The sequence below is a fragment of the Oenanthe melanoleuca genome, chromosome 1A (genome assembly GCF_029582105.1).
Source record: "Oenanthe melanoleuca isolate GR-GAL-2019-014 chromosome 1A, OMel1.0, whole genome shotgun sequence".
NCBI lineage: Eukaryota > Metazoa > Chordata > Aves > Passeriformes > Muscicapidae > Oenanthe > Oenanthe melanoleuca.
This window is the reverse complement of record NC_079334.1, coordinates 66,523,834-66,540,807: the sequence shown is the minus strand read 5'-3', so window position 1 is coordinate 66,540,807 and position 16,974 is coordinate 66,523,834. Positions and strand designations below refer to the sequence as shown.

Genomic DNA, 16,974 nt, shown 5'->3' with positions numbered 1-16,974 from the left:
GCTGCACAAGAGCAGCCTGTGAGTGTCTGAGTGTCCTCAGAGACAGGCCAGTCCACCTCATGTCACCAGAGATGTTCTGTTGGGAACAGAAACACATGGAGGTGCTGGAGCAGCAGCAGCTGCAGCTGGTGGGATTGATGAAATGATCAAGGAAGTCACCAGACCCAGATAACTGATGCTGACATACCATGCTGCAAGTCAGCAAATTTCATAGAAATTCTACGGAATCTATTACAAACAACTGTCAACCTATTTCATGGTGGCTATGAAGAAAGTTCCCTAAATAAAAATAGAAAACCTCTCTTTTCTGTGGAATTCCCTCTTTATAAGAAAGGGTAAATTCAGAACTGTGTATATATTTAACTCATCCTGACATATTATGCTTAAAATCAGTAAATTTCAGAGAAATTCTGAGGAATTTTGCACACAAATGTCAACAAATTTCAGGGTGGGTATGAACAAACTCCCTGAATAAAAATAGAAAACTTCTCTTTTCTGTGGAATTCCCTGTTTATAACAAGGGTATAAATTGCATTTTTATGACATGGTATATATTGCAGTGGCAGTGCTGAGGATTCAAACTGTCCTTACTCCAGGGAGAAGACTGAAGGAACTCTTCATCTGCCTATTCTGAGACTCTGTTTCAAGGTAAGCTCCTGCTCCTTCCTTACCATTCACTCCAATATTAAAAGCTTTCCCTGAGCTTTGCAATAAATATATATCTAGATAAAACCTAGACCTGAGTTGCTGAGCTCCAAGGAGCAATCAGATCTTATGCATGCACTGAATTCTATAGCACTTTAGTATCCTCTGTCAATCAGGAGGGCAAGGAGAGTAGGAAGGATTTGAGAAGGAAACTCAAGCCAGCTCACCTGAAAATTGATATCAAACTTTTGAATAAGAAGGAGGGGTGGTTTTTATAAGCACCAAGACTTCAACCACAACCTTTGAAGTGGGCTCTAGAGAAACACATGTGGCTGAATTCCGGGAAAATTCACCCTAAACTATGTTCAGGAAACCTAATTTCTCTGTCTACTAGGAGATCATATAAACCCAGGCAGTTTGAGACTGCAGCAGAGGCATTTGAGAGTTTTCTGCCACTTTAGGGCTGTGAGAAGAGTCCTGCGCTGTTCCATTTACTGTAGGATTTTCCTCTATGTCTATTGAGTTAGTTATTAGATCTTTTTAATCTCATTATGTGGGTAAACCTAAAGAAATTTTCAGATATTTCTCAGCTTGATTTGGGGCAAATACGGGCTGTGCTCTGCAGAGTACTGTAAGAAATCACCAACTTTGATTACATGTTCTCAGTTTCCAGCTCATTGGTCACCAATGAGCTTTGTGCTTTAGGGGCTGTGGCAGCTTTCTCTCCCAGGAACCCTTTGAACTGCCTGTCCTACCTGCCTTATTCCAAGTGCTGATGATAATAAATCACTGCACTGAGTGTCTGGCCATGCAAATGGCAGCATCCCTGCTATCCCAAACCTGTGCTGCCTCTGAAAGGACACAAAGCCCCTGGCTTGGTTGCCAGCATCCCAGGGAGCTTTCAGCAGTTTTCTCATAAAGGAATGATCCTAATGACTGCTGAGAATCACCTCAGCACTGAGAAAGACAAATAGGAACAACTGGCTGTCCAAGGAATTCCTTCAATGGTGCCTTTGAAAATACAGGAAAATCCCTCATCAAAGCTGAAGATGGGCATCAGTAGGTTTCCCAAGCACACACAGGAAGAGCTGCCCCCCCTCAGTGCTTGCACTGCAGCAGCCATTGTGCTGATAAGATAGAGGTGTTATCTGTTATCCCCTGTGCTTGCTGCTGCCATCTGCTTGGCCCTTCATTTTCTCTCTCCATGTGTCTGTAAATTCAGAGTCTGGGGTTGGATAACGTGGAAATGCAAGGTGAGCAGCAGGACAGCCATTGCCCAATGTCAGCTGAGAGGCAGGGACCCCAAGTGCATCATTTGGGTTCAGGATTGGGTGTGACTGGAGGGGCTGTGTGTCTGTGTGAAGCTGGATGGGGCCAGAGACATGTAGGAAGTGCAGCACTGCTGTTCTTGCCCTGCCCAATGCCCCGTGAGATGAAAGCCCAGCTCAGCATTGCAGGGGGCTGAGCAGAGTCCGTGCCCAGCTGCAGGTGTCTGCTGTGGGGAGGTGCCCAGAGCAGGAGGGAGGTGGGGAAAGGTGACCTTGTGCCAGGGCTGTGCTTCAGTTGCAAGAGAACTTTGCTGTGATAGATGATTGCAGTCGTGGTGCCTTTGGCTCCTTCCTCACCCAGGCTGACTTCTCTCACTGCTGCCTCCTCCTCTGGGCACCTAAACCCTGGTTCAGGTTTCACCCTTATTGCCCTCGTGGATTTTCCATATCCTGGTGTGGAAGTTATTTTAGGGGGATGGTCGTCAGGAGAAGCTCAGGAGCTCTCTGTATTCTGGTCTTGAAGTTTGTATTTTATTGTTAGCATGTGGGTATAGAGGGTCCTGCTAAGAACTGCCAGCTACAACTCAGAGCAGGACAGAGAGAGAAGTATGAGAGAGAGTAAGAGAGACAGAGTAATAGAGAATAAGAAAGAGAGAGAATAAAAGAGCAATTTCCCATTTACAATACCATAAGTCCTCTTCTATGTTGAATATTTTAATTTCCACTGACCATTCTACTACCATATAATAATTTCCTAATACTTGCATGCAACCTATAGGAATTGCTATATTACCATGTTTTATTGCTTTCTTATCAATAAACGTTATCTCTAAACCTTTCCTGCCATACTTGGAACTGGATGCCTTCTGGCTCTTTGGTATTTTTGGCATTTGGCATTACCTAAACAAAGGAAAGAGGCTTTAAACGGTCACATGGTTGCTCTCAGCCCCATAGTGGAAAACTGCTATCATTTCTATTTTGCTTATGGTTTCAAAATCTTTTGCTAAGCAATCATATTTGTAAGGTTTTCCTAATTCATCCTTCCCAGCATCCTGGAGGACAGAAATTACTCCTTTCCTGCTCCCTCATAATCCCCCCCTCTGCCAGCTCTCTGCTTCTGCACAAAAACCCTCCAGGCCATGCCCAGCTGTGTCCAAGCTGAGTGTCCCTCTGCATTTGCCTTGCAGGGGAGCAAGAGCCCTTCACTGAAATCCTCCCACCATGCTGGGGCTGCTGCTGCTGCAGGTGTTGGCGAGCTGCCTCTGCCTGGGACACAGCGAGGTGGTGACATCCTTTACAACTGCATGTGCTCAGTTTTTCTATGAGAAGACCCCCCCAAGTGACACCCTGCGTCCAACAAATGCAGCCAGGATCTGCCAGCGCTTAAGTAACAAATATCACTTTGCCACCCTGTATGACAAAACTCGCAGAATTCCAGTGTACTCTGCTTATATCTACAAGCCTGGACATGGATACAGATATAACTCATGGTTTATTGAGCCCCAGGTGAGTGTCTCTCTTACAGTACATCACTCTCCACTCACTCAGAAATGAGCTGCAGCATTTAAATTACCACTTCTATTTCCTACCACACCACTACTCACATGCAAATGGACACATTGGATGGGAATTTTCTCCTTTTATTTCAAACACCTGCACTACATGTGGTTCCTCTGATGCATCTGAGACACCGAGGATGAGATGAATCATATCCCTAAGGTGCCCAGTTTTCTGCCTTGACCTGACAGCAACAGCAAATCCAATCAATTTGCATTACATTACAATGTCAAATGATTCCCCTCCCTGTGCCCTGCTCTGGGTGGGAGACCAAGTGATGGGGAAAAGGCACCCAAGAGAGGCTAAACTTGAGGGACCAACAGTCCTGCTGGCATCTGATCCCCACTTTGCCCTGAACTGTTCTGCATCCCTGACAGAGCTCATCTGCTCCCAGGGAAGAGTCAAACAGGCTTTGTGAGGGGTGGGAGAGAAGTGAGGAGAAACTCAGGAGGGGGTGAGATGATCCAGGGACAAAGCCTTGGGGGAAAAGGCACTGGAGGTGAGAGGGTCAGCTTAAGTGTGGAGGGATTTCTGGAGTGATGTTTGAGGCAGTGAAAAGTGAGGAGCATCAGTGTCAGTGCAGTCAGAAGGGTGTGATCTCCATGCATGGGCAGTGACCCCTGAGCACCTTTGGCTCAGGCTTGCTCCAGAAGGATCCAGCAGACAGACAGGACTCCAAGCTATAGAGCCCTCCCAAATGTCCTTCAAACCTCCAGGAAGACAGGCCAGGCCAATTAAGGAATAGAAGAACAGCAAATTCAGGACTTTTGCATGGGCAGAGTAGGGGCAGCATTTTGGGTGAAATTGTGGAAGATCATAATGTCCAGTTCCAGAGGAAGGCTAAACATGCTTCCCTACATATGAAGAATAACCTGTTGAAGTTATGGAAAAAAAATAATAATTTGTCACAAGTTACTCAGGTGAGCAGGAGCACTGAATCTGCTCTTGCTCCACTGCATTATCCACATTAGCAAGGCATAAAAACTTTTGTAACTTTCTAGAATCCTAGAGTGGTTTGTGTTGGAAGGAACCTTAAAGATCCTCTCAATCCAAATGCCCTGCATGGACCAGGCCACTTGCCTCCAGGCCAGCATGCTCCATACCCATCACTGGCCTTATCTCTTCCTTGATCCTGGGCATAGGATAGGTGGAAAATCTTTGATTTTGTAAACTTTCTCCAGAAGGCTTTTTGGAATACTGCCAAGGTTTCCCCAGTTCTATTTTGGGATTACAGGCTCCTCTCAGAGGCTGATCATTTGTAACTTCTTTTGAGTGATGTTGCAGAAAATGTTCCCTGGCCCAGATCAGCTCTCAGACACATTCTTAGCAGTGCTGTCACAGACTCCATTTACACTGAGATCTTTTCGCTTCCTGAGCAAAAATGTTCATCCTTGAACAAACTGCAGCACTACCAGGGAAACCTCAGCTGCAGGACTGATGTCCTTTCACATCTCACTGGGTATGGGCTTAGAGCAGGCAACCTCTGGTGTTCCAGGACTGGGCTACACCTGCAGCAACCATACAAAAAATCACAGAATCACAGAATCACAGAATCACAGAATCACAGTGTGGCATGAGGGGATACAGGGAGAGCCCTGGGCAGATTTGGGCTGTGGAGACAGGAGAAAAGGGAAGCAGATTTGGCAGGGAAGGTGTCTCACCAAAGTCACCTTTCAATCCTAGGAGTGGGAAATGCTCCTTGGCTCATGCATCCATCCATGCTCCCAGCACAGGCTTCAGGCTGGATGACAAAGGTCACAAGTCAAAATGAGAGCAGTCACATTCTGAGCTGCTTTCTCTATAAAGCTTTTGTGTTCATGCAGGATGGGCATGTCTATGATTTCTCTCTGATTCATTCATTTTCATACATTGAGATGACAAAAAATGTGGTTTTGACAATCAGAGACATCTGCTCCAGGGTAATCTGTTTCATTTTATGCATCCTCAGTACTGACACCTTTTTTCCTTCTTCTCCTGCCAAGCTGATTGACAAAAAAAGTTATGGCAAAGAAATGGCTGAGCCGTGGACCATCCCTTCAGCGAATATTGGCGAGAATCAGGCTGTTGAGAATGACTACAGCAGTGCCGTGATGCCTGTGGACCGTGGTCACTTGTGTCCCAGTGGCCACCTTTATGAGCAGACCAGCAGGTGGGCTACCTTCACCCTCACCAACATAGTGCCCCAGTACAGCACACTCAACCAGGGTGCCTGGAGTGTGTACGAGGACACAACAATGCGCAACAAGACTGACGGCTGTGATAAAACCTATGTCATCACGGGTGCTGTACCTGGGAACACCAACATCTCCAATGGGAGGGTTAATGTACCCAGCCACATCTGGTCAGCTGCCTGCTGCCTGGTGGGTACAAATCCCACTAGGGCTTGGGGGGCCATTGCTAAGAACGAGAGAGGCAATAACCAGGTGACGAATCTCAACCTGGGGAGGCTGGAAACGAAATTGTCTGAGCTCTATGGGGGGAAAGTTGTTACTCTATTCAACAATGCCTGTCCCCGGCAATAAGCCTCACATCCTTCATGGAAAAGGCTCAGAAAATTTTCCCACATGTCACAGAACCACAGAATCACTGAATGGGTTGGTTTTCAAGGGACAGGTTGTTCCAAGCCCTCCCCAGCCTGGCCTTCAATGCTTCCAGGGATGGGGCAGTCAAAACAGCTCAGGGTAACTTTTGCTCATAGCACAGTCTGCTCCCAGGAATTTACTTCTTTAGAATATCCCATCTAACCCTGCCCTCCATCAGTGGGAAACCATTCCCTCTTGTGCTGTCACTCCATACCCTTGTCCAAAGACCCTCTCCAGCCCTCTTAGACATCCTGTAGGTACTGCACTCTCTGGAGTCTTCTCCAGGCTGAACATGCCCAGCTCTCTCAGCCTCTCTCCAGAGCAGACGTGCTCCAGCCCTCAGAGCACCTTCATGGCCTGCACTGGACTCCACTCCAACAGCTTTGTATCCTTCTTGTGCTCTGGGCCCCAGAGCTGGAGGCAGCACTGCAGCTGGGCTCTCAGCACAGCACAGCAGAGCAGAGGGGGACAAATGTCCTGTGCAGCTTCTGTGCTGCTTCCTTCTCTGGTGTCTTTCCAGCTCTGTCCCTCAGGGCACCTCCTGCTCTGCCCAAAGGCACAAAGCCGTGGGCAGAGCCTCCAGCTGCTTTGCTTTGCTGCCCATCTCAGGAGAGAGCTCTCAGGGACGAGTCCTCTCCTCCTTAGCTGTCCCTGACAGTGTGCAGCTGACTTGTCCCTCACCTCCTTAGCAAGGCCAAGGCACCAGGGCACCTCAGGCTGCCCAGACACCTTGTCTGGACATCTCCATGTCTGCACATACCCAAAGCCCAACAATGATCCTGGACAACCTGCTCCAGCTCATCCTGCTTGAGCCTGGAGTGTGGACTAGAAGATCTTGACAAGTCCCTGCAAAACCCAACAATTCAGTGATTATGTGATCCTGGGACATGCTTTTGTTTGCTTGCTTTTGAAAGTGCACCTTGAGAGCAGCACCTGTTGTATCAGACAGGCAGCCTTTGGCATCAGATACATAGAAAGCTTAGAGCAGCCAAAGCTAAATTCCTGTGATGCTCTCACTGGATACCTGCATTCTCTGCCCTGATTCTGAAGCTTTTCTGCAGCCTTATGGGAAATTGATTTGGGGAAATGTATTCAGTGCTTGTAAAAGATCATTGGGTGCCACATCATTTATTGTGCAAGAGCTTACAATAAAACTCAATTGCTGCATTGCAGAATTGCAAGTTCATGTCTTATATAAACCACAAGTTGCTCCTCACTGAAATTTCTAGCAGCCACCAGTGATGTCACAGTGCCAGGAACATCCTTGCAATTCATTGGGGGTCCAAGTGCAATCTGAGGATGCCATAACACCCACACAAATGTCAATATCAGTCACCAGTTATTCTCCTGTGAATGGGCATGAACAAAGTGGGCCAGGGTGCCAACAGCTCATACAAGACACCCCCATGTCTCCAGCAATGAGATCTGCAACCTTGATGTCCTCAGTCTTGATGATTTAGGGGTGGGGGCCTGTGCAACAAAGATTTCAAAGGGTTCTGTGCCTTCAGGCTCATGTGGGATTGCCCCACATTAACCTGGGAGGGTTGACCCTGTGTCATGCAGCACTGTGGAGTTGGGGGACACTCTGGGGGTCTCTGATGCTTTATGGCCCCTTCTAATGATGTCACCACTGTTGGGCCCTGCTTTGTTATGTCAGTTGGGCCTCATCAGAAAGGAGGAATTTGCCCCAGCTCTGCCACATCTGCTTCTTCTTGGCCTCCTCCCTCATTCTGGCTAAACCCTGCTTTGTTTAAGATATCAGTCCCAGGTTAACAGAGACAAAAGGAACACATTACTCATCCATTTTTTTTTTAAAAAAACTAAGGTCTAACACACTTTTCTGCATAGTTCTGGTTGCAACCATCACCTCATCATTCTCTTATTCCTGGACTTTTTGAAATGGAAGGAAATGAGTCCACTTTAGTTTGAGTGAATGAATGATCATTGAGTCACAGAACATTTTGGGTTGGAAAGGATCTTAATGACCAGCTAGTTCTATGTCCTCTCACGGACAGGGACAATTTCCATTATCCCAGGTTGCTCCAAACCCCAGCCAATGTGGTCATAGCCACTTCCAGGGATGGGGCAGCCTCAGCTTCTGTGGGCAGCCTCTGCTGGGACTTCACCACCATAACCACCACAGTACCAAACATGCTCCTAATAACTAATCTATACCTACATTCAGTCAATTTCCCATCGTTTTCCTTTTCCTAATATCTTGTTTTTCCCCAGCAAGCAGCCACACCCCCCACAGCTGCTCCATCACTTCCCAGACACCAGGATCAGGGAGACAACTGGAAGGATAAAAGATGGAAAACTCGTTGGTGGAGATTAAGACAGTGTAACAGGAAAAGCAAAACTGTGCACACAAGCAAAGCACATTCAAGGAATTCTTTGCCCATTTCTCATGGACAGAAATGTGTTCAGCCACCTCCAGGAGAGCAGGGCCCCATCCCACCTGACAGTTACCTGGGAAGACAAAACTCACCACTGCAAATGTGCCCTCCTTCTTCCTTCTTCCCCTCACTTTATATACTCAGCATGATGCCACCTGGTCTGGAAGATCCCTCAGGTCACTCAGGGTCACCTGTCCTGGCTCTGTCTCCTCACAACATCCCAAGTCCCCCCAGCCTCATGGCCAGCCTGGCAGAAAAAAAACAGAAAAGGCCTTGGTTCTGTGAAAGATCTGCTCAGCAATAACAAAAAATATCTCTGTGTTATCAACTCTGTGTGCAGCAGAACTCCAAAAACACAGCCCCATGCCTGCCACTGTCAAGAAAATTAACTCTGAACCCAGCACATCTCTCAACTGCCTGCCCTTGCCCAAAGTCTGTCTCCAGCTCTCCTGTAGACTCCTAAAGCCCTGGCAGGAGCTCTGAGCTATCCCCAGAGCCTTCTCCTTCCCAGGCTGCTGGGATGAAGCTGTTACAAAGCCATGGCCATCAGGCAAGAGAATATTTGTTGCCTGGCCATAGGAATGATGTTATGTGAGGCTGCACAAGAGCAGCCTGTGAGTGTCTGAGTGTCCTCAGAGACAGGCCAGTCCACCTCATGTCACCAGAGATGTTCTGTTGGGAACAGAAACACATGGAGGTGCTGGAGCAGCAGCAGCTGCAGCTGGTGGGATTGATGAAATGATCAAGGAAGTCACCAGACCCAGATAACTGATGCTGACATACCATGCTGCAAGTCAGCAAATTTCATAGAAATTCTACGGAATCTATTACAAACAACTGTCAACCTATTTCATGGTGGCTATGAAGAAAGTTCCCTAAATAAAAATAGAAAACCTCTCTTTTCTGTGGAATTCCCTCTTTATAAGAAAGGGTAAATTCAGAACTGTGTATATATTTAACTCATCCTGACATATTATGCTTAAAATCAGTAAATTTCAGAGAAATTCTGAGGAATTTTGCACACAAATGTCAACAAATTTCAGGGTGGGTATGAACAAACTCCCTGAATAAAAATAGAAAACTTCTCTTTTCTGTGGAATTCCCTGTTTATAACAAGGGTATAAATTGCATTTTTATGACATGGTATATATTGCAGTGGCACTGCTGAGGATTCAAACTGTCCTTACTCCAGGGAGAAGACTGAAGGAACTCTTCAGCTGCCTCTTCTGAGACTCTGCTTCAAGGTAAGCTCCTGCTCCTTCCTCCCCATTCTCTCCAATATTCAAAGCATTTCCCTGAGCTCTGCAATAAATATATATCTAGATAAAGCCTAGACCTGAGTTGCTGAGCTCCAAGGAGCAATCAGATCTTATGCATGCACTGAATTCTACGGCACTTTAGTATCCTCTGTCAATCAGGAGGGCAAGGAGAGTAGGAAGGATTTGAGAAGGAAACTCAAGCCAGCTCACCTGAAAATTGATATCAAACTATTGAATAAGAAGGAGGGGTGGTTTTTATAAGCACCAAGACTTCAACCACAACCTTTGAAGTGGGCTCTAGAGAAACACATGTGGCTGAATTCCGGGAAAATTCACCCTAAACTATGTTCAGGAAACCTAATTTCTCTGTCTACTAGGAGATCATATAAACCCAGGCAGTTTGAGACTGCAGCAGAGGCATTTGAGAGTTTTCTGCCACTTTAGGGCTGTGAGAAGAGTCCTGCGCTGTTCCATTTACTGTAGGATTTTCCTCTATGTCTATTGAGTTAGTTATTAGATCTTTTTAATCTCATTATGTGGGTAAACCTAAAGAAATTTTCAGATATTTCTCAGCTTGATTTGGGGCAAATAGGGCTGTGCTCTGCAGAGTACTGTAAGAAATCACCAACTTTGATACATGTTCTCAGTTTCCAGCTCATTGGTCACCAATGAGCTTTGTGCTTTAGGGGCTGTGGCAGCTTTCTCTCCCAGGAACCCTTTGAACTGCCTGTCCTACCTGCCTTATTCCAAGTGCTGATGATAATAAATCACTGCACTGAGTGTCTGGCCATGCAAATGGCAGCATCCCTGCTATCCCAAACCTGTGCTGCCTCTGAAAGGACACAAAGCCCCTGGCTTGGTTGCCAGCATCCCAGGGAGCTTTCAGCAGTTTTCTCATAAAGGAATGATCCTAATGACTGCTGAGAATCACCTCAGCACTGAGAAAGACAAATAGGAACAACTGGCTGTCCAAGGAATTCCTTCAATGGTGCCTTTGAAAATACAGGAAAATCCCTCATCAAAGCTGAAGATGGGCATCAGTAGGTTTCCCAAGCACACACAGGAAGAGCTGCCCCCCCTCAGTGCTTGCACTGCAGCAGCCATTGTGCTGATAAGATAGAGGTGTTATCTGTTATCCCCTGTGCTTGCTGCTGCCATCTGCTTGGGCCCTTCATTTTCTCTCTCCATGTGTCTGTAAATTCAGAGTCTGGGGTTGGATAACGTGGAAATGCAAGGTGAGCAGCAGGACAGCCATTGCCCAATGTCAGCTGAGAGGCAGGACCCCAAGTGCATCATTTGGGTTCAGGATTGGGTGTGACTGGAGGGGCTGTGTGTCTGTGAGAAGCTGGATGGGGCCAGAGACATGTAGGAAGTGCAGCACTGCTGTTCTTGCCCTGCCCAATGCCCCATGAGATGAAAGCCCAGCTCAGCATTGCAGGGGGCTGAGCAGAGTCCGTGCCCAGCTGCAGGTGTCTGCTGTGGGGAGGTGCCCAGAGCAGGAGGGAGGTGGGGAAAGGGGACCTTGTGCCAGGGCTGTGCCTCAGTTGCAAGAGAACTTTGCTGTGATAGATGATTGCAGTCGTGGTGCCTTTGGCTCCTTCCTCACCCAGGCTGACTTCTCTCACTGCTGCCTCCTCCTCTGGGCACCTAAACCCTGGTTCAGGTTTCACCCTTATTGCCCTCGTGGATTTTCCATATCCTGGTGTGGAAGTTATTTTAGGGGGATGGTCGTCAGGAGAAGCTCAGGAGCTCTCTGTATTCTGGTCTTGAAGTTTGTATTTTATTGTTAGCATGTGGGTATAGAGGGTCCTGCTAAGAACTGCCAGCTACAACTCAGAGCAGGACAGAGAGAGAAGTATGAGAGAGAGTAAGAGAGACAGAGTAATAGAGAATAAGAAAGAGAGAGAATAAAAGAGCAATTTCCCATTTACAATATCATAAGTCCTCTTCTATGTTGAATATTTTAATTTCCACTGACCATTCTACTACCATATAATAATTTCCTAATACTTGCATGCAACCTATAGGAATTGCTATATTACCATGTTTTATTGCTTTCTTATCAATAAACGTTATCTCTAAACCTTTCCTGCCATACTTGGAACTGGATGCCTTCTGGCTCTTTGGTATTTTTGGCATTTGGCATTACCTAAACAAAGGAAAGAGGCTTTAAACGGTCACATGGTTGCTCTCAGCCCCATAGTGGAAAACTGCTATCATTTCTATTTTGCTTATGGTTTCAAAATCTTTTGCTAAGCAATCATATTTGTAAGGTTTTCCTAATTCATCCTTCCCAGCATCCTGGAGGACAGAAATTACTCCTTTCCTGCTCCCTCATAATCCCCCCCTCTGCCAGCTCTCTGCTTCTGCACAAAAACCCTCCAGGCCATGCCCAGCTGTGTCCAAGCTGAGTGTCCCTCTGCATTTGCCTTGCAGGGGAGCAAGAGCCCTTCACTGAAATCCTCCCACCATGCTGGGGCTGCTGCTGCTGCAGGTGTTGGCGAGCTGCCTCTGCCTGGGACACAGCGAGGTGGTGACATCCTTTACAACTGCATGTGCTCAGTTTTTCTATGAGAAGACCCCCCCAAGTGACACCCTGCGTCCAACAAATGCAGCCAGGATCTGCCAGCGCTTAAGTAACAAATATCACTTTGCCACCCTGTATGACAAAACTCGCAGAATTCCAGTGTACTCTGCTTATATCTACAAGCCTGGACATGGATACAGATATAACTCATGGTTTATTGAGCCCCAGGTGAGTGTCTCTCTTACAGTACATCACTCTCCACTCACTCAGAAATGAGCTGCAGCATTTAAATTACCACTTCTATTTCCTACCACACCACTACTCACATGCAAATGGACACATTGGATGGGAATTTTCTCCTTTTATTTCAAACACCTGCACTACATGTGGTTCCTCTGATGCATCTGAGACACCGAGGATGAGATGAATCATATCCCTAAGGTGCCCAGTTTTCTGCCTTGACCTGACAGCAACAGCAAATCCAATCAATTTGCATTACATTACAATGTCAAATGATTCCCCTCCCTGTGCCCTGCTCTGGGTGGGAGACCAAGTGATGGGGAAAAGGCACCCAAGAGAGGCTAAACTTGAGGGACCAACAGTCCTGCTGGCATCTGATCCCCACTTTGCCCTGAACTGTTCTGCATCCCTGACAGAGCTCATCTGCTCCCAGGGAAGAGTCAAACAGGCTTTGTGAGGGGTGGGAGAGAAGTGAGGAGAAACTCAGGAGGGGGTGAGATGGCCCAGGGACAAAGCCTTGGGGGAAAAGGCACTGGAGGTGAGAGGGTCAGCTTAAGTGTGGAGGGATTTCTGGAGTGATGTTTGAGGCAGTGAAAAGTGAGGAGCATCAGTGTCAGTGCAGTCAGAAGGGTGTGATCTCCATGCATGGGCAGTGACCCCTGAGCACCTTTGGCTCAGGCTTGCTCCAGAAGGATCCAGCAGACAGACAGGACTCCAAGCTATAGAGCCCTCCCAAATGTCCTTCAAACCTCCAGGAAGACAGGCCAGGCCAATTAAGGAATAGAAGAACAGCAAATTCAGGACTTTTGCATGGGCAGAGTAGGGGCAGCATTTTGGGTGAAATTGTGGAAGATCATAATGTCCAGTTCCAGAGGAAGGCTAAACATGCTTCCCTACATATGAAGAATAACCTGTTGAAGTTATGGAAAAAAAATAATAATTTGTCACAAGTTACTCAGGTGAGCAGGAGCACTGAATCTGCTCTTGCTCCACTGCATTATCCACATTAGCAAGGCATAAAAACTTTTGTAACTTTCTAGAATCCTAGAGTGGTTTGTGTTGGAAGGAACCTTAAAGATCCTCTCAATCCAAATGCCCTGCATGGACCAGGCCACTTGCCTCCAGGCCAGCATGCTCCATACCCATCACTGGCCTTATCTCTTCCTTGATCCTGGGCATAGGATAGGTGGAAAATCTTTGATTTTGTAAACTTTCTCCAGAAGGCTTTTTGGAATACTGCCAAGGTTTCCCCAGTTCTATTTTGGGATTACAGGCTCCTCTCAGAGGCTGATCATTTGTAACTTCTTTTGAGTGATGTTGCAGAAAATGTTCCCTGGCCCAGATCAGCTCTCAGACACATTCTTAGCAGTGCTGTCACAGACTCCATTTACACTGAGATCTTTTCGCTTCCTGAGCAAAAATGTTCATCCTTGAACAAACTGCAGCACTACCAGGGAAACCTCAGCTGCAGGACTGATGTCCTTTCACATCTCACTGGGTATGGGCTTAGAGCAGGCAACCTCTGGTGTTCCAGGACTGGGCTACACCTGCAGCAACCATACAAAAAATCACAGAATCACAGAATCACAGAATCACAGAATCACAGTGTGGCATGAGGGGATACAGGGAGAGCCCTGGGCAGATTTGGGCTGTGGAGACAGGAGAAAAGGGAAGCAGATTTGGCAGGGAAGGTGTCTCACCAAAGTCACCTTTCAATCCTAGGAGTGGGAAATGCTCCTTGGCTCATGCATCCACCCATGCTCCCAGCACAGGCTTCAGGCTGGATGACGAACGTCACAAGTCAAAATGAGAGCAGTCACATTCTGAGCTGCTTTCTCTATAAAGCTTTTGTGTTCATGCAGGATGGGCATGTCTATGATTTCTCTCTGATTCATTCATTTTCATACATTGAGATGACAAAAAATGTGGTTTTGACAATCAGAGACATCTGCTCCAGGGTAATCTGTTTCATTTTATGCATCCTCAGTACTGACACCTTTTTTCCTTCTTCTCCTGCCAAGCTGATTGACAAAAAAAGTTATGGCAAAGAAATGGCTGAGCCGTGGACCATCCATTCAGCGAATATTGGCGAGAATCAGGCTGTTGAGAATGACTACAGCAGTGCCGTGATGCCTGTGGACCGTGGTCACTTGTGTCCCAGTGGCCACCTTTATGAGCAGACCAGCAGGTGGGCTACCTTCACCCTCACCAACATAGTGCCCCAGTACAGCACACTCAACCAGGGTGCCTGGAGTGTGTACGAGGACACAACAATGCGCAACAAGACTGACGGCTGTGATAAAACCTATGTCATCACGGGTGCTGTACCTGGGAACACCAACATCTCCAATGGGAGGGTTAATATACCCAGCCACATCTGGTCAGCTGCCTGCTGCCTGGTGGGTACAAATCCCACTAGGGCTTGGGGGGCCATTGCTAAGAACGAGAGAGGCAATAACCAGGTGACGAATCTCAACCTGGGGAGGCTGGAAACGAAATTGTCTGAGCTCTATGGGGGGAAAGTTGTTACTCTATTCAACAATGCCTGTCCCCGGCAATAAGCCTCACATCCTTCATGGAAAAGGCTCAGAAAATTTTCCCACATGTCACAGAACCACAGAATCACTGAATGGGTTGGTTTTCAAGGGACAGGTTGTTCCAAGCCCTCCCCAGCCTGGCCTTCAATGCTTCCAGGGATGGGGCAGTCAAAACAGCTCAGGGTAACTTTTGCTCATAGCACAGTCTGCTCCCAGGAATTTACTTCTTTAGAATATCCCATCTAACCCTGCCCTCCATCAGTGGGAAACCATTCCCTCTTGTGCTGTCACTCCATACCCTTGTCCAAAGACCCTCTCCAGCCCTCTTAGACATCCTGTAGGTACTGCACTCTCTGGAGTCTTCTCCAGGCTGAACATGCCCAGCTCTCTCAGCCTCTCTCCAGAGCAGACGTGCTCCAGCCCTCAGAGCACCTTCATGGCCTGCACTGGACTCCACTCCAACAGCTTTGTATCCTTCTTGTGCTCTGGGCCCCAGAGCTGGAGGCAGCACTGCAGCTGGGCTCTCAGCACAGCACAGCAGAGCAGAGGGGGACAAATGTCCTGTGCAGCTTCTGTGCTGCTTCCTTCTCTGGTGTCTTTCCAGCTCTGTCCCTCAGGGCACCTCCTGCCCTGCCCAAAGGCACAAAGCCGTGGGCAGAGCCTCCAGCTGCTTTGCTTTGCTGCCCATCTCAGGAGAGAGCTCTCAGGGACGAGTCCTCTCCTCCTTAGCTGTCCCTGACAGTGTGCAGCTGACTTGTCCCTCACCTCCTTAGCAAGGCCAAGGCACCAGGGCACCTCAGGCTGCCCAGACACCTTGTCTGGACATCTCCATGTCTGCACATACCCAAACCCTAACAATGATCCTGGACAACCTGCTCCAGCTCATCCTGCTTGAGCCTGGAGTGTGGACTAGAAGATCTTGACAAGTCCCTGCAAAACCCAACAATTCAGTGATTATGTGATCCTGGGACATGCTTTTGTTTGCTTGCTTTTGAAAGTGCACCTTGAGAGCAGCACCTGTTGTATCAGACAGGCAGCCTTTGGCATCAGATACATAGAAAGCTTAGAGCAGCCAAAGCTAAATTCCTGTGATGCTCTCACTGGATACCTGCATTCTCTGCCCTGATTCTGAAGCTTTTCTGCAGCCTTATGGGAAATTGATTTGGGGAAATGTATTCAGTGCTTGTAAAAGATCATTGGGTGCCACATCATTTATTGTGCAAGAGCTTACAATAAAACTCAATTGCTGCATTGCAGAATTGCAAGTTCATGTCTTATATAAACCACAAGTTGCTCCTCACTGAAATTTCTAGCAGCCACCAGTGATGTCACAGTGCCAGGAACATCCTTGCAATTCATTGGGGGTCCAAGTGCAATCTGAGGATGCCATAACACCCACACAAATGTCAATATCAGTCACCAGTTATTCTCCTGTGAATGGGCATGAACAAAGTGGGCCAGGGTGCCAACAGCTCATACAAGACACCCCCATGTCTCCAGCAATGAGATCTGCAACCTTGATGTCCTCAGTCTTGATGATTTAGGGGTGGGGGCCTGTGCAACAAAGATTTCAAAGGGTTCTGTGCCTTCAGGCTCATGTGGGATTGCCCCACATTAACCTGGGAGGGTTGACCCTGTGTCATGCAGCACTGTGGAGTTGGGGGACACTCTGGGGGTCTCTGATGCTTTATGGCCCCTTCTAATGATGTCACCACTGTTGGGCCCTGCTTTGTTTTGTCAGTTGGGCCTCATCAGAAAGGAGGAATTTGCCCCAGCTCTGCCACATCTGCTTCTTCTTGGCCTCCTCCCTCATTCTGGCTAAACCCTGCTTTGTTTAAGATATCAGTCCCAGGTTAACAGAGACAAAAGGAACACATTACTCATCCATTTTTTTTTTAAAAAACTAAGGTCTAACACACTTTTCTGCATAGTTCTGGTTGCAACCATCACCTCATCATTCTCT

The 16,974-nt window shown here is 47.4% G+C and overlaps 2 protein-coding genes across 2 annotated transcripts; both read left to right on the top strand.

Moving 5' to 3' along the window:
• The first annotated feature begins 560 nt into the window (after positions 1 to 560).
• On the top strand, positions 561 to 7,080 carry LOC130265038 (endonuclease domain-containing 1 protein-like). The gene is made up of 3 exons (XM_056513805.1): positions 561 to 648; positions 3,101 to 3,419; positions 5,453 to 7,080. The coding sequence occupies exons 2-3, from the start codon at positions 3,135 to 3,137 to the stop codon at positions 5,990 to 5,992; spliced, it is 825 nt and encodes a 274-aa protein (XP_056369780.1). The 5' UTR covers positions 561 to 648; positions 3,101 to 3,134; the 3' UTR covers positions 5,993 to 7,080.
• Positions 7,081 to 9,614: 2,534 nt separating this feature from the next.
• LOC130265030 (endonuclease domain-containing 1 protein-like) lies at positions 9,615 to 15,551 on the top strand. Its single transcript, XM_056513792.1, has 3 exons — positions 9,615 to 9,692; positions 12,144 to 12,462; positions 14,496 to 15,551. The coding sequence occupies exons 2-3, from the start codon at positions 12,178 to 12,180 to the stop codon at positions 15,033 to 15,035; spliced, it is 825 nt and encodes a 274-aa protein (XP_056369767.1). The 5' UTR covers positions 9,615 to 9,692; positions 12,144 to 12,177; the 3' UTR covers positions 15,036 to 15,551.
• Positions 15,552 to 16,974: the final 1,423 nt, after the last annotated feature.

Bases quoted from the DNA above. Each gene is read 5' to 3' on its own strand.
- LOC130265038 (XM_056513805.1), top strand. From the start codon at position 3,135: ATGCTGGGGCTGCTGCTGCTGCAGGTGTTGGCGAGCTGCCTCTGCCTG. The intron at 3,420-5,452 runs GTGAGTGTCTCT...TCTCCTGCCAAG, and splicing joins CATGGTTTATTGAGCCCCAG to CTGATTGACAAAAAAAGTTA.
- LOC130265030 (XM_056513792.1), top strand. From the start codon at position 12,178: ATGCTGGGGCTGCTGCTGCTGCAGGTGTTGGCGAGCTGCCTCTGCCTG. The intron at 12,463-14,495 runs GTGAGTGTCTCT...TCTCCTGCCAAG, and splicing joins CATGGTTTATTGAGCCCCAG to CTGATTGACAAAAAAAGTTA.